We start from the raw sequence: 23,620 nt of genomic DNA on the forward strand, positions 1-23,620 counted from the left end.
CATACGAAAGGAGGTTATCAAAACTGAGCAATTATGCAAAGTACTTAGGAATATTAGGGAGCAGGAGTAAGAAAGGCTTTTGTTTTCCAGAGTGTGTCCCTTCTTGCTTTGTAAAATGTGGTTGAGATAAATAGGGCAGCTGGGGAAAGGATTTCAGAGTTTCAACAGGCAGAGTTTTACATCTGTGTTATCTTACAAAGGATCCTTCCAGCCTGAATCAGGAGGTAGAGAATGAAGAGTGTGGTAATTTGGTGAAATTAGTGAATTAGTCAATTTGTTGACTGTTGGTTGGACTATAAAGTATTGTGGTATGTTAGCTTTGCTTAGTGTTCAAATATGTAATGCATTTTAGTTCGCTTTAACTTTTCCCCTTGCTTTTCTTTGTGTGCATGATGAAGCTGTTTAATGTTATATTTGCTTTGCAAAACCCTTCTCTGGTCTGCCTCCACCCTGCTCCAGGATGAAGCTCTCTTCTGCCTCAAAGCAGTGGAAAGGGGAGGAAAAGTACTTTAGGAGTCCCTCTTACATAAGTTTAGTTTGCGGGGGGGGGGGGGGGGGGGGGGGAATGTTGGTGTGTTTTTGGGGTCACTTTGGCTCCACCACATGGTCTAATGCTGTGGTAAAGTGTGGTGTGGTGAGAAACAGGAATGAAGAAGGTGGTGACTGGAGACTGTGGTGAGAACTTGGGATGGTTCCCTGCTCCAGGTGTCATTCGCAGGGACACGGGTGACAGACTGTGAATGACCGTATGCTAAGTGTGACTGATGAAGAGGTGTAGTCAGGGAGGGACTGACCCTCTTGGTGGCAGAAAGAAAGAATTTACGTCATCCAAAGCCAGTTCCAAACCTTCATCCTAAGAGAAATTTTCCGAGGGACTCTAGATCTTCAAAGCTCCTTTTGGTCAAAATGCTGCGAGGGGTGTGAGAATGAATTTATCTGGTAACATGGACTTCAGAAAGGTGGAAAAAATACTGCTGAGATCTTGATGCTCTGTCAGAAAGCAAGATTTCTAAATGCCGTGTCTTACTTAATGAGATGAGTCCAAATAAATAGGGTTAAATCAGATTAAAGATCCCTGAGCCATGTTTTCCATCAAGTCTGAAACTGTAGCTTTGGGCAGCCTGATGGCAACTTTGGCCATAGACAAAATGAAGGTCCTCATAAAACAAGCCCTGCTGTGAGGAGGTAAGGGAGGCGATGACGTTACTGTCCTTTTCAGCTCAAATGTGATTTCTCAGGACTTTTGTTGTTGTTGTTGTTAGGGATATGCTTAATTGGTTTTGACAATGAGCTGCAGGAGTTACGGCAAGTGTACAGAAGTCAGGAGAAAGCTGCACCAGAGGCTGCAGACTTGAGCTTCGCCGTTCAGATCCATGCCTGCCCTGCCTCCTGCCCACCAGCTCCAAGCCTCCCTGCCTGCTGGGTGGCCGGGGTCCTGCCTGGCAGCTCAGCCACGTGGCCAAGAATGCATCTCCCAGCCAGACCTCTGCTTAAAGCAGAAGTATCCAGAAAGCCAAAGTGGCTTTTTTTAGTGGGTGGGTAGGAAACTCTGAGCTGTGTTATGTGTAACCCAGAGAAGAAGAATAGCTAGAGCTGAGTAATAGGAATTTCTTAATGTTTTGGAGGAGCATAAGGGAAGATAAATGTCATTCTTCTAGGGGGTTCAGAGAGGGCTGTAGTGGCTTTCAAAAGTGTAGTAGGCCTCTAGGTTAGCTGTGAGGCTCTGTGCGTCGCCATACAATTATTCTGAGATACTGTCTGGCCTAAATCTTAGGAGAAAAGAAGCTGGTGGCAAGGAAGAACCATGTTTGATTGACATGATTTAAGCACAGAGCTGTCATGAGCCTCCTGGAGACTATTCTGGCAATCCTAGCAGAAGAGTGCTAGCATGGGGCCAGGCCTCCTGCAGCCAGTCCAGCTGTGAAGTGGTTTGGGAATTGCCCTCAGCTGTGTCCCTCCCGCCTTTCTGCTGGGACCTACTGTGCCTGTGCAAGCTGCTCCTCTGCACCCGTGTGAGGTCAGGTGTGTTAGTCCTGCTGTTGCTCAAGTGCACGGAGATGGGTCCATTAATTAGATGTGATGTTGGTAGTACCCAGCAGAAGCAGAGCACAAAGCTAGAGGCAATTGCTCAAACCATTCCCACTGTGATCAACAAAGATCGACCACGGCTATAAAATGCAGGTGGTCCTCATACCCTGTGGTGCCAAATTCTGGGATTCAGGAAAGCCTTTACCTCCTGGACGTCCTAGGGGAAGCTATAAGAGCAGTAGATTCAGTTGTCATAATTTTAATCTTAAATGATTTAAAGGAAGTTTTTCACATGTATCAGTCTTCCTCTGAATCTTCTAGTGCATTTTGAAGGCCTAAGAAAGCAAAGGGACTTCAGGTAACAATAAATACGTTGGGCTACTACTAATCATTCTGTCATTGGCCACTTTTGAACATTAACTCTTCCTAAAAATTTAATAGGCCACAAACAATGCTTAGTTTGCAATGAGCTTTACCAGCCTGGATGCATGAAGTTGGAAAGGATCACCCAGAGCAGAAAAACGGGTTACAGAGCGCTGATTTGTTCTTGTATTCGGCACCTGGCTAGTCCTGTAAGTTCTCAGTGTTGCCTACCCTTCACTTCCAGCGGAGCTGGGCAGCTCAGATCCCTTCAAATGAGATGAAGTTAAAACCAAGTGCTGAGGGCTTGTGCTGAAGAACATTTCTCAGGTTTGACAGTGATGAAGTATGTCTGTGGGCTGTGCTGGCCCATCTGGGGGACGATTGCATGGAGCCCATCCAGCAAGCTGGGTCTCTGGCTTCCCAAGCCGAGAGTGTGTTGGGTTGCAGAGGGACATTTGTTTGTAGGACAGAGCAACTGTCTGTCTGTCTGTTCCATGCAGCAGCTACAGACTGATGAGAAACGATTCCGGTTCCTTATGTCCTCATTGCTTTGGATCGAAACTTTTACATCTTCAAAGGAACAATTCACTCCTGCTTTCTGCTTGTTTTCAGTTAATTGTGCTCCTTCTAAAGCAGTGAGGATATTATCATCTTGGCCGCTTACACACTCGTGCTGGAGGATATCCTTCCTTCCTGTCCTCAGTTACAATGTTAGGCATTTTGCACATCTCATCTCTTCAAGGAGTTGGTTGCACCTTTGAAAATTAAAAGAACTGGCAGAGTCTGCTGGTACCTTGTGGTGTTTTAGGTCAGCTGTCAGTGATGGTAACCTGATCTATGGCAAATCTTTCCCTCCCTCTCCCCAGGGTGCCTGCTCTGCCCTTTGCGTGCCAGTGGGGCTGATATGGTCCAAATTAACTTTTTCATCTGTTTGCATTTATTTTCTGAGTCATGAGAGGTCCTCAGGAGCCACGGTATTAAATGTTGTTTTTGTTCCTAACACTTTTTGTATTATAGCAAACATCTTTTCATTCTTGCTCAGGATCAGATGCCGTTTTTTTCCATGTTAGTGTGCTGCTGGGTACGCAGCCCATCATGGGAATAACACGGAGCTGCACAGTCAGCAGAGGAGCACTCATTATTTTGATGTGTGCTGCAAAATGGTGGCTCCTGCTCTAAATTATTTGGTGAGGTAATTGCTCATCTTCCCAGATATCTTGCTTCCTCTATGTATGAGATGTGTTAATAGGATAGGAAAGTACCAGGTGTTTTTTGGGCCAGGTTGGGTCTGACTTGTGACTGGATCCTTTAGTTTTAGTGATCTACAAAGGACAGTTGGGGTGGTGGTTACCAGGACTCACTGCTGGCAAAGCAGCGGGATTGTTGTCACTCTCTGAACTCCACTGCTGGGATTGCTATTTTATATTTTTAATATAAACAGCATCTTTTTGGTGGCGCAGCTGATGGCTAGTCTTGAAGGAGGGCTGCTGCTGTTCTCCCAGGAGCCTTTGGTCAGAAGGGACAGAGGGCAGTGGCATGGGTTTGATCCACCTATTCAGCAGGCAGCTGCTCTTCCTTGAAATGCTAGCTGGAGAGAGGTTTTGCTTTTTGACAGCTTAATACTTCACTTTGGAGCCAATTTGTGCCATACAGCAGGGGGATGAGAGAGAATTTCATTAATAGGAAACTGGCCATCCCGAGCAGGCTGTGCAGCACTGGGATGCTGCCTTGATCTCTTCCCTTGACCGTAAGGATCATGGGTGAAATAGCGGGAGCTCTTGCTTGCAGTAGGAAGCTCACTCTTGATGTGCTGCAGAGCCCTTTCCATGTGTAGGAAAGACCCGTCTGTTCCCTTTCAAAGGTCTAAAAGCAGCTTAAATGAGACTGCAGGGGGATTTAGCAGTTTAATCTAAGATGGTGCATCTGCAGACCTTGCCGAGTTGTTGCGTACCCTTGCACGTGCCCAAGCCGTGACAGGGCCGAACCATTTGGTGCCCAGCTTGAACCTTAAGCTGGGCCAGGACCCAGGTACGAGGAGTGTCTTCTCCTTGCACAGTCCGAGAGATGTCTTTGAGAGCATGTGACGCATTGAGGTTGTGGTTTAGTTACCATCATCTTTTAAAACATGGGCACCAGGGAACGCAGAGAGGCCTCCCTCTGTATATACTATTAATTACAGCCTTTACCTGGAAAGGAGATGCCCCGGTGCAGCTCAGTTAGCCAGGGCAGGCTAGGTTGTGCCTGTTGCCTAGGATAACCCTTTGACTGCTGGCTGCTCCTTGTGAGGGTATCTTTTTGACCTCCCTTCACTTGGAGCAGGCTTAACTGTTTTCTGAAGACTTCTCCATATGTTGTGTGGCCTTATGTCTTTTGAATCCAGTGAGATAGGCAGTGGAAGCTGGTATGAAAGTCCATTTTTGAGCATGGCCATGGGTTTTATGGCCCTATAAATTTGATCCTGAACAAGTGTCTTATAAGTGATTTTGATTTCCTTCAAAATTTACTGCAAAATTCTAGCTAGCCCCTGAAATTGTCTTTAAAAAAAGAAATTTCTTTATAGGTGAGAGCATAGCTAAGGTCCTAGTTAAAAACCCAAGCTTTTAGCACTATGGAAGTCAAAGTAGTCCTCAGTACATGAATGACATGCAGATGACAGCTGAGTAAATGAATGCATTTTCTGTTATATCCTAAACCTGTTTTCTAGATGATTTTGTTCATGCCAGTGATGGCCAAGTTGTGTACATCTGTTAGCATCCCACAGAGAGCCCAGCAGAGCTGCTAGCAACCAAGAAACTCCTGAGTAAATGCACCGCTGAAATTAAGGAAGGGAGTTGTGGGGAAAAGAGACAGGCTTTCATGCTTTCTGATTGAGCTTTTGGGCTTGCTGGTCTTGGTTTTCTGCTTTTCCAAGGTGCGATATTAAAAGGCTTAAGACTTTAAGGGTCTTAAAGCAAATTAGCGCTCACGCTCAGGGAGAAAATACACCCCAAAGCCAGAGGCCCCGGAAGAGGTGAAAGCAAAGCATGTGGCAGCTGTGTTCTGCACCTCTCTGGAAAGCAGAGAACCTTTTTACTTTTTCACAGTGTTTTTGCTTGTTTGGAAAGTAACCGGAGCTGCACTCATGAATATTTGAGGCTCTCAGGTGCCTCTTGAGGGCGGGAGGGAGGGAGGGCCGAGGGAGGGCAGGCGGTGTGGGAGCCAGAGGGGCAGAACAGGGAGCGGCCCTGGCCTTGCGTGGTTGTTTCATCTCTCTTATTCTAGTAGACTTCTCATCAGGATGAATGTGCTCTGAAATATTTATTGCCCTGTTTAAATATTCATAGCTGCAAAGGCAGCACAGCCTGATGGCAGCAGCAGAGCCTCAAGGGACAGGGGCTGCAGCAGTCCCTGGCATTTCCTTTCAGTAATATGATAAAAATACATTTAAAAAAAAAATATAATAACTGGGCATTCCCCCACTGCAAGATTGACAGGAGCAGTCAGGCGTACGTCTCGGTGTTTCCTCTTCGTGCCAGAGACTTATGTTTGCTCTCAGGCTCGTATGCTGGGGTGCTGCTCTTGGTTGCCAGATGCTAATGCTTTTTTTCCAGGCCTGTATCCTGGAGCGAGTGGCTTTGTTTAGCCTGACACTGTGTGCGTGAAAGGGGATGTACAGAAGGGGAGACCGACTGGCTGAAAGGGTTTAAGTTTTGCGTAGCCTGTTCTCTTGTCTTTCTGTAGGTATGAACAGACAAACAGAGCGAGGAGGAGAAAAAAAGGACCTTTAATGCGTTTGTCTGTGGAAGGTGGCGGTCTGCTGGGAGTTATGGAGGGGTAAATTTCATGGGAACTCATGCAATAATGTATTAGTGGAGCTGCAGATGCTGACAGGTGTGCCACTGAAATGAGATGCTCTTATATGAACTTAGCTTTTAAGATTTATCGATTTAGCTTCAGTAAAACAGAACAGTTTAAAAATGGGGCTACCAGTAATATGTAATAGTTCAATGTGAATATTGGGTATATCGCTGTTGTTAAACCCACGCATGTTTTATGTGACCGAGGCGTTGATGCGGTGGGGACGAGGGAGAGCAGCATGCTTCCAAAGATGTGGCTGAGCACGGGGGCTGCAGGAGCTGCATTAACAACACCCAGCCCAGGAGGAGCCATCTGAAAGGTGGTCAAATGCGCTGCTGACCTCGAGCTTCACCTTTGAGACGTGCAGGTGGCCTCTGCAGGGGAGAAGTCTATGCTGGTTTGTGGTTACAGCAGGAATTTGGTAAACATACGTTAGCTGGAAGGCCTGGGGGAAAGAGGCTTGAAAAGGATTTTATAACAAAGGGGAAATCTTTTCCTGAGATACTTGACAAGTTCACTGCGTATAAACCACCTTTATGCTGGCTTACATGGGGACACTCTAGAAGTTAAGCATAAGTGAAGCAGGTAGTGGCAATAACATATGCTAAACGTCCATGTAACCTCTTGCTCTGGGATGAAGTGGCTTTCAGGTGCATTTTCAAGTTGCGCTTAATGTAGCGTAACTATGGGCTGCTCTGAGAAGAATAGTCCCGCTCGTGTCTCTGCCCTGGCCATATGTTCAGTCTCCACACCGCTCTGGGCATCGTGCTTAGGCAGATATAAAGCGAGACAGTTCAGTTTATGACCAAACAGATGACTATTGTTTGGATTAATTTTCTGGCTATGGCCGTGGCATGACTAGATCTCACAACAGCTGGGGAGGGAAGCGGAGCCACCGCTTCGGAGGCCGGTTGGTAGTTTATCATATTAGGTGGTACACAAAGCTGCACCTATACTTCTCAATAGCTTGTTCCTCTCCATAAGGTGAAGTAATTTTACTTCGAAATGCGTCTGCTCCTTAGTTTAATCTGCTTTATTTTACGTGCATTGAATTCCACCAGCTCTTCTTAGCTTTCCAGAATATTGTCCTGTAGACCTGGCTTTAGATCGTCTCTTCTGGCTCTGTGTGTGTTGTAGGCCATTATGTCTCACTTGGGTACCTCTGTTTTGAATGACATAACGTTTTCAGCACAAAGGCATGAAGAGATGGAAAGGACTGAGTCCTTCTCACCAGCTGACTTAATGACTGTCATTTAGAAATCAGTAAACAAAATAAAAAGGTGTCTTTTACCAGAGCTGAATTTACCAGACTCAGCTTCTGGCTATTGGTTTTCTTGATGCCTTTGTTCATTAGATTAAATATTATTAGTGCCTACTTTTTTTTTTTCCATCACCATTAATATACTTTCACAAAATAAGCAGTTGCCACTTAATTTTTTTAAAAATTATAAGCAAAATAGATTGGGCTTTTCAAGTTCTTCAGTGTACAGCCATGTGGCTTTTTGCAATCTTGTGGTCATTTTTGTGGCTCTGTTGTGTTTCCTTTTGGATTTTTAATTCCCTTTTTAAAATTCATATGTGGAAGCCATGTGTCTTATTTTTCATCTGGCTAAGGCCATGTACCAAAGCAGCAATGCTTCCCGTGCCCTGCTTGTTGGTAATATATCTGAAGAACTGTAGTCACTCTTTGTACCAGACTGCTGTACTAGTGAGTTGCTTCTCCATGACCCTCTGCTCCTTTCCAGAACCTCTGCTTTCCAGGACACATAGTGGAGGCTTCTTTGAAAATGGAAAACTGCTTTTGGAACAAATGAGTAGCAGGAGATAGGAGAATGCATTGCCGGAACGGAAAGTAACTGTGGGAAGAAATCTGCATTTTAAACCGTCAAATTTCTGTTCTCAAGTGTGTGCCAAGTCAGTCACAGATTTCCTCTGCCCTGTACCCAGAGAGCAGCTTGATATAATATTGTTGCTGTGTCACTGAGTCCTGGCACTCGAGTCACAAATGAGTCCCATTTGCCTCAGCTGGGGCCGTGTGCATCTCATCCCCTCTCTTCTGTACTGAATTCTGACCGTACCCATGATGGTCCAGTGGCAGTGAAAATGTGACAGGGCTGAGACATTTAGCTGCTTGCATTGAAAAAAAGAGCCTCAAGAGGAGCTCTGGTTTTGTGTTTAAGTATGCTGTATACGTCTCGTCCCCGACCTTTGCTCCACAGTCACGTCCGAACGCGCGGCTCCTCGCTATGGTTTCTGCCAGCTCTGCAGTTCTTTCCAAGGCATTCAGCACTCTCCAATTGATTCCAGATGTGCTCTCCCCTTCCTGGCGCTTTCTGCCTTACTACTCCTCCTCCTGTGCTGCCAGCGGAGGCAGGGCTGCTTTTCCCTGTGAGGTGCTGGAATTAGTGCAGGTAGGCGGGAGGACTTTCCAGCTGGCCACTGAAATTGGGGGAATTGAAGGGGCCTGTGTAAGTGCTGTGTAAGTGAAGCTGCCTGACAGGGCTTTGAGGTTTGTCCATCCTCCAGGAGCCAAGTAGGCTCCAAGCAGCACCTCCATGCAGCTCAGTACCGCCTTCAGCTCGTTCCCCTCCCAGCAGAGGAGAGGGGGACAGGGAAGCCTGATGCCAAAAGTGATCTTCAAAATACTTCCGAGAAGAGTGCTGGATATATAGAGAGATCTGGAAGAGTCTATTACAGATAGCTGCGTCACATAGTAAAGGCTTTGAAAATTTCCTGTGACTAAAGTAGATACAAATCTTTCTAAGGGGCTGAATGAGCTTCATGAGGATTTAAACCTTCAGGAAAGCGGTTTGAATTCTTGAGGTTGCAGGAATAACTCTCCACACTCACTGAGATGTGGTGATGTGCTTGCAGATACGGGGTGATAGTCCATTCGCAGAGCAGGGACGTGAGATAAAAAATTGCTTATCAGTCCAGCTCAGGTACCTGATTGGGGTTGGAGAAGCAGATACTGTGTTTTAGAAATACAGTGTCACCTGGAGAGCTACTGTCTTCCTTGAAACAAAGCCGTCTGAAGTGAGCAATCTGATTGCAGAATTAGCTGAGGCGACAGTAGCTGTGACACACCCTGACAGCCTGGTCAAGAGTTACCACAGGGCCAGGTGGGATTTTCTTCCCTGTTGTATTTCCATGTTCTGCAGCCCTTCTTTTACTGAGTAGCACCAGGAATGCACTGGTTAGTTGTCAGGAGTAAGGCAGAAAACCAACACAGGCAGGTCTTCTGTGCCGTCTTAGTCATGTACATGAGTGTCCAGGTGCCCTGATGCAACCATGGACCACTGCTGAAAGAGCAGTTACCACGCTCCTTCCCCACCACCGGCCTCCGGTTCCTGCTGCCCGCCTGCATGAGAGGATCCGTAATCACGCAACTGTGTGATCGGTTTGCTAATCTGCTGAAAAGCGAATCGCGGTTAGCTTGGATTAAACATACGTGACACATCTGCAGCACACTGTTTCTTAGCTGTGATTCATTTGAATTCTGGTCCGAAAGAAGAAACTTAACCCTCTTCGCCCAACAGTAATCTCACTTGTGTGGGAGACGCTTCTGCCAGTCTGGGTGCTCTGGGTTAACGTACGACTAGGTTCGTAACATTTTGAGACTTTATTGTCATATTGATTTGTTGAAAGCTTGCCGTCTTGTGGAAATCTTTTTTTTCCCCAAGAACGTTTGACTGTGAGTGTGAAGTGGAAAATATTCACTTGGAATATTGCAGAGGTGGGAAGAACGCAGCCAGGGTAGGTGCTAGAGGACCAATCTGGAACAAAAAATTGAGCTTGAGCCTTTCTCTTATGTGCTGGCTTTGCTGCTGAGGATGTATCCATCCTGGTGACTTTTTCCTTTGTTCCACACCCCCACCCCCTTCTCCCCAATAATTCTCGGAGGTAGTTTCATTCCTAATATGGAATGGAAACAGATGTTGAGACCTCAATGTTGTCTCTTGAAGCACAATTCTTTCTTTCTAATCAACCCCAGAGAGCGTGAATTGATTGAAAGTGCTTGGTGGACGCCTTCGTGCCAGTAACATTTAACTGTTTCTTTTGGAAGGGGGAATGATGTATTTCAAGAGCAGAAAATCGGTGCTTTTTTAAAATCTGAAAGGTATGTTTCAGGCTGGTAAGTAGATGTGGCTCTGGGCCTTATTAATGTTGCGTAACTTTAAAGCTTTGGCTATATCCAACAGGAAGCCTCTTTGCAGATTGCCCAGGGGCTTCTTAATTAAGCGTGTACACATTCAGCACCGAGAGCCTGCGTTTGTGCATTGGGAAAGAGCAAAAGTTGACCATTACTGGAAATAATGACAGCATGGGGATGAGTGAGTGCTTCCTGTATATAAGAGTAAGATAAGACTATAATTTTCTTTCATCCTTTCCTACAAAAGAGGCGCTTGAACTTCTTCTCCGTGAAGTTCTTAAATGCATTTAAAAAAAAAAAAAAAAAGGCCAGCTGTTTTATTTTACAGAACAGTTTTTGGTGGCCTGAAATGATGGAGTGTATATTGGAAGATAACTTGTTCTTCCCTTGCTTTACATATCTAGGAGAAGGAAGGGTAAGATTATCTAATCTAGTGCAAGCTTGCACCAGGAAGTTGAAGAAAACATGCCTTTAAATGGTTAGCTAGGTGCAAGCTTGAGTGCAGGCATCTTTTTTTTTTCTCTTTTTTTTTTTTTTTTTTTTTTTCTTCCCCTTCCCCCTCCCCTGGTGGAAGATTAGCTTATTTAGGCTTAAGTTAACGCCATGCAAAAAGCGTTTCCTAAAATGATTACATCCTATTTAAATTAAAAAAAGAGAATGCATACATAAAAAACTTTCTCCTGTTTTAACAAAACTAGCAAAAAAAGTCCACCAAACTTTTGCAAAACTACCTATAGGTAGAGCACTGCTTTTGGGAGGATTCAGGAGGAATTGCTCTTGTGCCCGTGGTAGTAGAGTCAAAATCCAGCATCCTTTTCTTTACCCCAATATGTCATAGATCAAACAAGGATCAAGCTCCAGACGTGCAGATGAAATACAAACTCCCTTATTACTGTGATCCTCTTCAAGGTGTTTTTATGATCAACCCACATCAAGAAAAAGAGCGTTGATTTTATCAGACTGGGTCGCCAGACAGGCCAGTCTTGCTCTCTGGAGTAGCAGAAATGCCTTTGTAGTGTGGACTGTGGGTGTCAGGTTAGGGTCACGTACCCCTCTGAATCCAGGAACAGGTTTGTACAAAGATGAAGAATGCAAGATGGTTACATCCTTTGTATATCCTTTTCACCTCCAAGCTTCCTTTCCATAGGCATTCAGAAACTAATTTGTAATGAAATGGCCATGATGAGAAAGTGTTATTACTATGTTTTGGGGTAACGAGCTTGTCTGATGTTCATGGGCACCTGCAGGGTTTGCGTGGCCAAGTCACTGTTTTGGCATGACTGGGGAGTTGGAAAGCCATTGCTTCATCATCCTCTGCATCACTTTGGCTTCTGTTTGAGTATCTTCATCACCCTAAGGAGTAAAAGCACAATTTTTAAAATCAAGGCTTAGGTTCCACGTGCCGTGAAATCTACCAGTGTAGGTTGGAGTTTATCTCTGGTGCAATGCCCCAGCCTGTGGTTTTCTGGAAGGGCTAATGCTCGAGCTCCTGGTGGGTCTTGGAGCATCCCTCACGCTGCTTTGTATCCATTCCATTTGCAAAAAAATTGCTTGCTGATACATTTGTTATCAGCAGGCAAACTGTGGGATTGCCTGGGGAGAGGGTTAATGCGTGCCGGAGACTGCGGCTCCCCAGCAGCCTGAGCTCATCCAAGTGCTGGTGCCCACGGCCCTTCCCTCCCCAGCTTCTCCACCCCCTCTCCTTTCTGGCTCCGGTTTTCCTCCAACTCCTTGCCAAGCCGTTTCAGCACTCTTAACTGGGAACAAAACTAACCTGACAGTAAAAAGCGAGTAGGGTTTGGTTTTTTTTTTTTTTTGCCCTGGGATATGTGCCGAAACGGCTCAGCAGAGGGTGGATGGAGCGCCGTGGCTGGCAGGGGAGAGGGGGCAGGAGTGCACGGCTGGAGGTGGGATGGTGGCAGGTCCAGCCAGAGCTCCTCTGGAGCGCGAGTCCCACCACGGCTCCTGGGAGAGGAGGCTGTGTCGGAAGGGGCTGGGAAGGGGAGCCTGCTACAGCAACCTTAATTTGTGTTCAGCTGTGAGAAGGGCGGGGGGGGGGGGGGGGTGGACCCAGCCCATGTTCTTTATTATTATTATTCTCTTGTTCCTGCGGCAGCAGGGTTGTGTGGTAGGCCCTTCCTCTCTTGTCTGCCTACAGCTGAGGAGCAGTGCTGGCCTCTTCTGTGGGAGCCGTGGGTCACGTTTGCCTCCCTGACAGGAGGCCGTGCCCTGGGTCGGAGGAGGGACAGCATGGTGCCCGCGTCCCCCTCGCTCACAAGGATCCCTTTCATGCGGAGGGCTGAGGGCGGGCAGCGGCTCCAGGTTGAGCGGTTGTGCCAGGCTCTTCCGATCTGAGCTACAAACATTTTTGCTGTTTACGAAAGGGATTTAGGTTAGTGCAGAGAGCAAACAGTCATAGCCTGGAACGCACTGGTCTTCACAAACAGGTTAATTGCCTTCTGTTAGCTGCAAGTCCATTGATTCAAGGTTTCATAAAACGAGTTCAGTAAAGGCATATCTATTAGAAACCCCATGCCACTAATAGGCATATACTTACATCTGTCCCAACGATTTGGGGGTTACCAGAGTTGAAAGGCATATGTAAGAGATTATTTGATGTTTACATGCTGTAGCATTTCTCTGCACCTTTCTCCAATGCTTATGACGTGCAGTAAGGTTATGGACAGCACAGACTGTTTACCTCATGGCAGTTTGCATGGAAATGTCTATACAGAAATTGTACCCGTTTAGCTTTACTAGGATTATAATTTTTATTTGGTTGGTAACGCTTTAGTATCTATGCATATTATGGCCAATATACCAATACAGAAGGGCTCTGGAGCTGCACTGCTATAAGGCTTCTTTCATATCCCTATCATTACACCCGTTTCTCTAATGAGCAAAACCAGCCCTTCACGAAACAGACTGATCTTTGACAGTTTTATGGAAGTAGGAGGCCTTTGTGTGCATTTCTGGTGTTCGCTCTTGGCGCTCTAGTGCCGTGATCTTGGATCACCACCTGCTGTCTGCTGAAAGAATTCATCCTACATCGCATTTGCTGAACCACGTTGCTCCTCGTTGAGACGCCATCCCCAGCTCCCACCCTTCTGCAAGGTGCCGCTATGTGCGGTTACTTACCATTCCTCCACTTACCTTGGAGCTATGGCGTTTGTTAATTAAGTTAAAGCTGTGTAAACTCTTAGAAATGTGTCCCCATTAGGGAATTTTCACTAGTTTAGCTAATAGTTTTTTAAACAAAGTGTAGGATGGGTTTGTACTGAGCTGTATAGGCAAAAACCTGACCTAAGGAAGGAAGTTGGCACCTGCAAGGACACAGCGGGACCTTTGTAGGGCTGAGAACAGAGGCCTGAAAGGGGACCCCACACAGGTATCCCATACCCCTCTTGTGCCCTGACCGCTTGGGTGCTGATGCATCAGATGTCAGCATTTTGCAAGAGGGGAGCTGCTTTGAATTCCTACCTGATGGGGATGAGCGATTTCTGTAGGAGCAGAGCAATAGAATTAATAGAAAACACAGAAATTGCTGGTTTTCTTTGAACTATAGGTTACTGTATATTGTACTGAAGTTTCTTCCATTTTTTTATGGAGTGTGTGTTAATTACACTGAGTTCCAGTTGCACTGAACAGCCTTTCCCAGTTCGGTGAGCATGGGGTGACAGCTAGCATGGGTCGATGTATGGCAGCACAAACTCATGGAGGGAGTCGGTTAACCTGGAAGTGCCGAAACTATTCCTGCAGCCAAATGTCCCTCAAGCTCCCCTCCTGGAGACTGCCAGCCACCCTGCATTGTGGCTGAGAGAAATGTCTGTCTGCTCCTGAACGTTAGCTAAGGCTTATTTCATGCCATCACACAAGTTCAAGACAACAATAGTTTTTCTGGGGAGCTGCAGCTGGGCTTTCCTAGTCCTGTGATGGCATCCTTGCTTGTGTTTTAGGATGGTGACTACTCTTGGACATACCCATCTCTGTCTGTTGTTGCATTTGAGTCAATGTTTAAGAGAATTTCATGAGCTAAAACAGGCAGGACTGGCAGTGCAGTGAGGTATGTTGTCAAGATTGGATAGACAAAATCCTTTCAGTTGAGTTGCTCCTCCTATGTACGTACCTTCACCGGGAAGTCTCGGAGTGTCTCCGTGTTCTTTGTACCTCCTGAGGAGTGGGAAAAGCAGTGCCTCTGACTGCAGGATTTTCCCTGGTGGGTTAGAAGTAGGGAAAGGAGTTCAGGTTCTATGTTTGAAGATAAATGGGATTTTTTTTTTTGCTGTGTTAGTTCTTGAAAATATGAAGTGTTGTGTAAATGTTGAAATTTGGTAGAATAACAGAAGAGGTAGAATCTCCTCTGGGTTTGGAGGATATCAGTATGCTGTGAAACCTGCAGAGATCTCATCAGGAGTCCTTTTCTGTAGGCATTAGTGGAAACAGAAGAAAAGTAATTCTAAAGCATCAAAGGAAATTAAAATTACAAAAAAAAAATCAGATGGGAAACATGTACATATTCATATCAGGAGAAAAATAATTTGAGATACGGATACTCCATGGGATGATGAAACCTGGACAAGCATAATGGTGATAGATCTACAGATAACCTGAGACATTAAATTAAGGATACATTTGTAATAAAAGATAGGATTTTTGCATGTGAGCGTGATTAGAGAAAAAAAAGGGGGAAGTGACAATGGTATTAAAAATATTTCATTCTGCACCAGAAATCCCTTATTTGAAAATCTTAGGAAGGTCAGAGAGAAGTAATAAATAAAGTTACCAGGATATTTTGGCTTGCAGGGTGTGATTAAGCTCAAAATAAATATGCATTATCAAAACACCATAAGCAACAGAAGAGAGCATTTTTTGTCCTTCAAACATTTGTAGATAATTGAAGAAGGGAGAGAAAATATTTAAAAGGTTGAAATGTGTTTAAACTGGAAGGAACAGTATTAACTGAGGGGTAAAAACATTGAAAATAAGATTATATAAGGTTTATGGGCTGGCATTTTAAGTAGTCTAAGAGTGAGATTAAACAAAATGCTGGAGTATGTCCTTTGGGGAGGAGCCCTGCACCGTTGAGAGGATGGCAGAATAGGTTTTGTTTGTGGCTAATTAGCATTCTCTTCCTCCTATCTGGGGTACTACTGGCTTGTAAATCTAGGTTGTTCTAAGAAAATTGGAAATAGTTTCTGCTACTGCATCTTTCCCGGGGTTACCCTACCAATTTGAAATTTTTTTAAAAAAAATTCGGTTTCATATTTAGCTCCTATTTTAAACACAAGAAATGGGCAGACAATGTGGGCTGTATGGAAGCACACAGACAACTGGATATAATGAAATACTGTGAGCGAAAGAGCTTGAAAAGGAGGCAGTATGCAGACAGAGTGGAGCTGTCGTGACAGGGGATAAATACTCCGAGTAGGTGAGTGGTGGGGTCGCTGATCCCTGGTTTGCAGTGGGATATCCATCGTTCAGCCTCTCCTCCCTGCCGTTTGTGAAACTCGCCTTGCAGATCTTGATGATGGTTTAGGTTGAATCAGAAGCTCCCTGCTTTGAAGCTGAGAATGGCAAAGGAGCGAGCAGAAGCGGAGGGCTGGTGGAGCTGCCCACCTTTTTGGGGGGGCAAGGGGGAGCCCCCTTGTCCTGCTTTCAGAAAACGTGCTCAGCGTGTGAAACACCTCCGCAGAGCTGCTAGCACGCGACACAGGGCTGCGACGGCTCGGGGGAGTGCGTGCAAGGAACCGAGCACTGGCCGTGGCTGGCATGCTTGCCTGAATTTTTCTTTCTCAGATAAGGCTGCGGAGTTTTGTGTTTCTGCAGGCAGCAAGGCTTTGCAGCGGCTGGACCTTAGTTAATGAAACCCTCCGTTGTTTGGTGCGGGCCACGGCTGCAGCTCAGCTCTGCTAAGTGGTATTGAATGCCCTTCCCTCTCCTTCTCCCCAGCTGCGGGAGCGTGTGGCCACGTGGCCCCCAGGGGAGGCAGACCAGATAGACTAAAGTCAGAGCAAATTTGGGATTCAGCCAGTGTCTGAATGACCTGGTGCTGGGTGGAGGTGCGCTGCATTTATCATTGTTTACTTCGCCCGGAAGGGAAAGCTGCAGGTAGGCTGATAAAGGGACTGAAAGGTTTGTCCGGCTTCACTGGAGGTCTGTCAGCCCCTGCATGCTCTCTGCTGAAAGGCTGCTTGGTGATTCCCACTCTGCCTTTCCTATCTGCAGGATAAGGTCTGCTTCTCTTCTACTCCATTGATTTAAGCATGCTGGTGTCAGAATATGCTCGAGCACCTCCGGGCTTTGTGGAGGAGGACCCGGGGCTGGAATAGCAGCCAAAATTTAAAATCAGGATTAGTCTGTTGACACGCACATAAATCAAACAGCCCTCCTGTCATAAATCTTTTCTGTGGGTTTTTTTCTGCTGCGGTGGTGGAAGCAGTAGGAGCGGTGCAGCAGCCTGGGCTTCCCAGGCTTGGGTTTCAATGTCAAGGCTGTTCTCCTTTGCCCTGGGTGGCTGAATGCAGCTCCCTGCTCCCCCCTCAGTGAGATCCCTGCGGTGGCTGCAGGACTGCATGCTTTCGTGTTTGCTTTGGATGGTTTTCGGGCATGGTGGGGTAGGTTTTGTACTGTCTTTTGGGGGTATCTTTTGCATGGTCAGCTGTCTGTTTCTGAGTCATCTGGATGGTGTCAACTACATCTAAGGCAGTGCTAAAAGCTGCTAAAACGTCCACCGTCCTAGCGTAGGGGTCTCTGGGATACCCTAAGCTGAGAGAGGAGTGGGTAATTAATGCCTTGTGTGATGGTAGTGATGCTCAGGACTGGGGAGAGAGTGAGCGTGCTCCAGGCTTGTGTTCTCAGCTCGGGTCCCACAGCTCTTTGGTGCCTTCTGCACAGTCAGCACAAAGCAGATGGGATATTCCAGTGACTGGTACCTGAGCACCCATTTTCTCTACTCAGTGCTGCCAGAGCAAAGGAGGGGGTTGCTGCACAGATGAGTTTTAAAATGAGTACTTCTTTTCTCTCACTGTAACACAACAGAGAAGCGTGTGCTCTGAACCACACGATATCCTTGCTTGTGGTCAGAGCCATGAGGGTTAGGCTGGAGGAGATGGATCCAGATATGGTACTTGTAGGCATGTTAAAGAACCCTGTTCTTCTGTTTGCATTTCCTTCTCTGTTCCAATGTTTCAGTGCGTCTTTCCCCTTCCAAAATAATGCCTTACTGTGCCTAAAGCCTTGTGTGAGATTACAGGGGTATGCAATTTGCAAGCCCCGTAATTTGTTCTCCATACGCCACCTGGTAGTGAGAAAGTTGCCCAAAAAAGATTAAGAAAACAGTGTCATGGCCCAGAGGAGCGAGGCATGCTCTTTTTGATAGAGAAGATAATAGAAGACTGTACAATATTATGGTGGCAGTGGGTGGGATATTCACGTGAACACATGTGTGTATATCATTTCTCAGGCCGGTGTTTTGATCCATCTTCTGTAGTATAAAGCTGTTTTCTCTGTTTCCCTTTCCTCAGGGTAACCAGGAGCCAGCAGCAACTCCTGATGCAATGGTGCAGCCATTCACCACGATCCCATTTCCGCCACCCCCACAGAACGGGATTCCCACAGAGTATGGGGTGCCACACACTCAGGACTATGCAGGCCAGACCAGCGAGCACAATCTGACGCTCTACGGAAGCACGCAGCCGCATGGAGAGCAGAGCACGAACACGGCCAGCACGCAGAACGGATCTCTTGCAGTAAGTGCAGAAGGGTGCAGAGCCACGAGAGCAACACGGTGCTTTGGGAAAAAGCAGCTGTTGATTAGATTGCTGACTGTTTCCTAAGTATGCAGCAAATCAGTGGTAGGCTTGAAAAGGAGAGAATTATAAACAAAACATAGCTTCTGACTTTCCGTTACTGGGTTCCCGTCTTTCTGCTTGTGCATGTTCCCCTCATAAACAGGCGTCTACAAAGAGCAGTAGTGCTTGGGATCATGGTGTATTTACCATGGTGGCATTGTCCAAAGACAGTCCTTAACGAAAGTGTTAATTACCTTGTGTTAATTGGGGAGTGGTTCAAGTGAATGCGATGGAGGCAGATTCTGGAAGGTTGATGGTACAAAGGATTAGGGTGAGCATATGCATTGTAGGTGTAATCCCAATGTGGTTTTGTTTTCAGGAAGCAAGCAGAGTAGCAAAATACTTTTCTTTGACTTTCTGAAGATGGCAGGGAGCTTCAGGGGACAAAGATAAGAGAGGACCTCTCAGCTCCTGGGCATCCATTTGCCAAAGATTTTCACCTTCTTATACTTTTTTGCTTTCTTCTTCCCATGGCCTGGAACTGGCACTGGGCAACATGCTGGCAGATTAACCCAGGAAAAGCTTTATCCACCCCATAAGCCACTTGTTAAGACTTAACTTCCTAATAAAGAGCCTTATGGTGAGAGCCTTTGGCGCTCAGGGGCGGATTTAATCTGTTAATGCTTTCAGTTTTACTTGTAGTTGGGTGTTTGGCTTGTAGAGTTTATTTTTCCCCCTGTAAGTACGGAGTGAATTCAGTGCCAATGATTGGAAGAACTGATAGTGCCAGCTCAAGTGTGCATGGTTCCTGGTATGCGCCTCTGCTCCTTCTGCACTGGGTAGTGGCTGCACGGTTGACACCGCTGGTTATGACTTTGATAAGATATTTTACGGAGTTCATCCTGGGAGCACTACAACTTTAGCATCCTCAGCACAAGAAGGACATGGACCTGCTGGAGCGGGTCCAGAGGAGGGCCACCAAAATGATCCGAGGGCTGGAACACCTCTCCTATGAGGACAGGCTGAGAGAGTTGGGATTGTTCAGCCTAGAGAAGAGAGGGCTGTGAGGACACCTTATTGCGACCTTCCAGTACTTAAAGGGGGCCTACAGGAAAGATGGGGAGAATCTTTTTAACAAGGCCTGTTGTGACAGGACAAGGAATAATGGATTTAAACTAAAGAAGAATAGATTTAGACTAGACATTAGAAAGAATTTTTTTACAATGAGGGTGGTGAAGCACTGGAACAGGTTGCCCAGAGAGGTGGTAGAGGCCCCATCCCTGGCAACATTCAAGGTCAGGTTGGATGGGGCTCTGAGCAACCTGATGTGGTTAAAGCTGTCCCTGCTCACTGCAGGGGGGTTGGGCTAGATGACCTCTACAGGTCCCTTCCAACCCAAAGCATTCTATGATTCTATGATCTTGAAGAAGAAAAAAAAGTACAAACCCTGTAAAGCACATTGATAGTGCGTAAAAAGAACTTCAGGTGCCTTAGCAAACACAAATGTAGATGAGAAGAAATCAGGCTGGAAATAAAGCTGGTGCAGCATGCAGAAATGCAAGTCATCATTTTAGTACCAGATTGTCCGATGTCATTCCAACCCATAAGATCTGAGCTGTTTGCTGGAGACAGGCAGCCATCTCAAGCACTGCCAGTTGGATGGGAAAGCTGGAAATGGGGAATAAAACAGCCACTGGGCTTTCCCCATGTATTTTTGCTGTTCCCACCCTTGCCTAGAGCTTAAGAGTGTTTCTTTTTAATGGAAATGATGCGAGCCTTGACCTTGGATGTAAGCTCTTGCCAACCCTCCTGCTCCTCTTCCATATTAGGAGCCATCTCTATGGCATTGCAGGGCTGAGCTCTGTGTTTCATCAACTAATGCTGGCTCTGAGGAGCCCACAGCGTGCAGGGAGGCTGGCTAGCCTGTGAGGAGGGACTGGGAGCCCATCTGTGCGGGAGGGAGCGTTGCTGGGAGACTGCTGGGAGGCAGTGGTGTTGCCAGGAGGCTGTGGAGGGAGCCAGACTGGCAGGGGTTATCCGAGAAGCAGGCTGAATAACAACACGTAATGCTTGTACTGGTTGTTGGAAACAGGTGGGTATGCCTGGTCTGACCATTTGACATGGTTAAAGATGTGCGAGCTGAGTGTGCAGAGTTGGGCTCACAGACTGTAGCTAGTTGGGAAAGGGTAAGGGTGCTGGAGAGTGCGTTGCTATTGCTGCTATGGCTGGTACTGATCAAACCCAGAGGATCCCACATGGTGGCACACGAAGAAATCCAGGGGGAAGGGGAAGGTGAAGGCGCCTCAGCCAAGGGCCTTTCACATGCCAGACTTTTGCATGCATGGGATCCTGGATCTTCTGAGTCCCTTTATCTGTCTGTCTAGGACTCCTTCTGTATGAAGCTATTTTGATCCTGTGGGCTGCCTTGGGATGTAATTGCTTGTAACTTTTCTCTTTCTCAGTACACTGATTAATGATGTAGGAACTAGGGGAAGGAAGAAGGCTCAGTAGTTACTCAAGCTAAAGCATGCTGTTAAAATACAGCAGAATGGGTTGGTTATTTCACCTTGAACATCTACAGCTAACGTCAAGCATCTTGTCCATCACATATGCTGGTTATTACTTGTTTGACATACATGTTCAGTCCATGTGGACTAGACTGCTATGCTTTAAGGCATCTTTTCCTTTCACCGTTTTATTGTCTTGCTCAAACAACAGTGCTAACTTTAAGTCATTGCGGGTGATGTATGATCCTTCCCTCCCATTATTGTGAGTGACAAACACAGCTGCTGTCATGTGTGTGAAGGCAATACCCCAGACTGAACAGCTGGTGGATTTTTTAGCTGCTGACTTGAAGCCTGTGCTCCCATGGGATGATTCAGAAATTCCTTCAGCCAACAGATAAGGTCTCTCCTTGCTTTTAAGAACAAGGCCTGTGCTTGGTCCAGTTGGCGGGACAGAGTGAGATAGTGAAAGGTGTGCTCAGATGGCGGGGCTTTCCTGCTTTTCAGGTTGGTAGCTTTTAGGATAATTGCAAAAGTAACAGAGAATATGGGGTGGCTTAAAGGTCCCTCGTGGAAAGGGGAGTTTCATCTGGTTGGTACGATGTTATGCAGCAATGTAATGGGGTCCCTAACACACTGGGTGGGAGAGCCAGTTACTGGATTTGAGATTAGCGGTGGTGTCTGAGTTAACAGACAGTGGTCTGGAAGCCCGAGGTCAAACATCAGCAGTGAACTTAAGTAAAATAAACTTTGAGAGTCAAAGTCCATGCCTTCCTACGCAGTCTAAAAGCCCTGAGCAAAGGGGAATGACTGGTTGGCGTCAAGCTAAGGATGAGCTTGGTTCTGGAGGTCTGAGTGTAGTGGAAAGCATTCAAAGCTCTCAGAGCAGGGGCATGGAAAAGAAATTGGCACAATAGGTGGTGTAATACAAACAGCTTAATATTTTGAAATCTTTGGGGGCTTTGTTTCTTGCCTGGCATGTGGGTCTTCCGCTGTTCATCTCCAAGGATCTGTCCTTTCTCTTGATACTGTCCCAAAGCACAGCTGAAAGACCTGGATTAAAAATAGACTGAGGTACCAGACCATATTTGGCCTACTCGGTCTGCCTGTTGCAGCCTGTCTCTTAAACCGTTGACGCTCTGCACTTCATTTCTTACGGTGCTGGGTCGCCTGGTTTCTTCCCCCTTCCCCCTTCTTGGTTTACATTAGTGCGCTTATCCCTAATGGAGACACCCAGCACAGATAGCTGCAAGCAGAGATGCTAATTAGGCTGCAGTACCTCTGGCAGCTGAGCTGATCTAAAGATTCACTGCTGTCAGAAAGGAGAGATCTGGCTCCAAGCACAAACTCCCACTCCTATTTACTGGCTCTGGCATTCCTTACGTGGGCCACTTTAATTCACTGACCTGGCAGAAAGCTGTCCAATTCTTTTGCTGGGTTAATGAATTAGAGCAGCTCTTGGAGGGATCCAGCAAATGCTGTTGTTGCAAGGTAAGCGTATGGAGTGCATGGCCAGAAGCCGAGAGCAATTGTCAGCTCTCTGCATCTCCTAGTACTCTACCTGAGGAGGGGAGATTAATCATCCGCTGAACTAAAAAAGCTTGCTTGATAGTAAATGCAATGCACTTAATACTGTGAGCTGATTATTCAACTCGTTTCTCTTGTTAATGTCAGAGGGAAGAATTTGTAAGTCTGTATAAATTATGGAATGCAGCTGGAGGTATAGAAGTAGAGGAATAAGTTTATGTAAATTACTTTGCATGAAAAAGGCAGGTGCTGATGCTTGGTGTTAACGTTGTCATGAACCAATATAAAGCATTATTTAATTACTGAGCATCGTGTCTCTTGGCCTCTTGATGTGCCATACTGAAACATACTTAACTCATCTGCTCTACCATAAAGAGATACTGACTTTCTGATTTCTTAAAGGAGACAGATCTGTGATGGGGGAACCCTATGTATCTTGTTCAGAAGCAAGACAAGGAAGCTGCTTGGTCATCTGGCTGTGCCCCATACATCTAGCAAGGGTTTGGAAAGAAGGGAGCCCACGGCACCAAGGGTTCCGCAGCTGACTTTTGTAACACATGGATGATGTTATAATGATGGCTTTCCCTTGGGTACTTCTTGCCTAGTCTGAGATTGCAGAATTTTCCTCTGTAATTATTTTTCATCACTTTAGTAATTAAAGCAATTGCTCATGTGAGGTATTTCAGGTGAAGAATATGTTTAATGAATATCCTCACTTATCTTTTGATACTGCTGAGCAGGTAGACACGAGGAAGAACGAGCTTCAAATAAGTAGCTAACTGCTGATTGTTTGGCCACCTCAGCTTGGAAATTGCTGTCTTGAGGTAGCAAACTCTGACATTTAACATCAGGAATTTGCTTTGAGTATAAGGCAGATTATTTTATTATTTTGAGTATGAGGCAGATTATTGCCAGCACTTGTAGACTTGTGTCTAGTGAGGCAGATTTTAAAATGATTTTGAAAGAGAAATAGGAAATAAATCAGCAAATATCATTACGTTAGAGTATACAGCTGTGGTACTTCTGCATATCTCTCAAAGGTTATAGCAGATCTAGAAGTAGTACAGGGAAGGATAATAGTGATGATGAAAAGGATGTAGCAGGTTCTTTATGAGAAGAAATGAAATCTTCACTTATGAAAAGAGCTGACAGGAATGAAGGCATATGACAAGTACATAGAATATTGAATGGTATGGGAAATAAAATAGGGAACTTTCCCATTTTCACTTACTAGGATGCACGCAGGAAATAATCAGGTGCCACGTATCAAAAAACAAGTTTTTGTTTCTTGTTTTTTCCATATAATGAAGAACTGAGCATTGGAACCCTTGTCCATAGGATGCTTTGGAAGTTGAGACATCAACTGGCTCAATTTGCTGGAGGCTGTGCTGGAGAAAAAAAATCACTGAACGTTTGCC

At 45.9% G+C, this 23,620-nt stretch overlaps 1 protein-coding gene across 1 annotated transcript in view; it reads left to right on the top strand.

Annotated features, from left to right (window-relative positions):
• RBFOX2 (RNA binding fox-1 homolog 2) overlaps nucleotides 1–23,620 on the top strand; it is a 170,800-nt gene that overhangs the window by 94,540 nt on the left and 52,640 nt on the right. Inside the window, exon 3 of the mRNA XM_075722115.1 lies at nucleotides 17,905–18,129. Coding sequence (XP_075578230.1) covers nucleotides 17,905–18,129 — 225 coding nt within the window. The remainder of the gene's footprint in view (nucleotides 1–17,904; nucleotides 18,130–23,620) is intronic.

This window comes from Pelecanus crispus, chromosome 1, assembly GCF_030463565.1.
Source record: "Pelecanus crispus isolate bPelCri1 chromosome 1, bPelCri1.pri, whole genome shotgun sequence".
Classification (NCBI taxonomy): domain Eukaryota; kingdom Metazoa; phylum Chordata; class Aves; order Pelecaniformes; family Pelecanidae; genus Pelecanus; species Pelecanus crispus.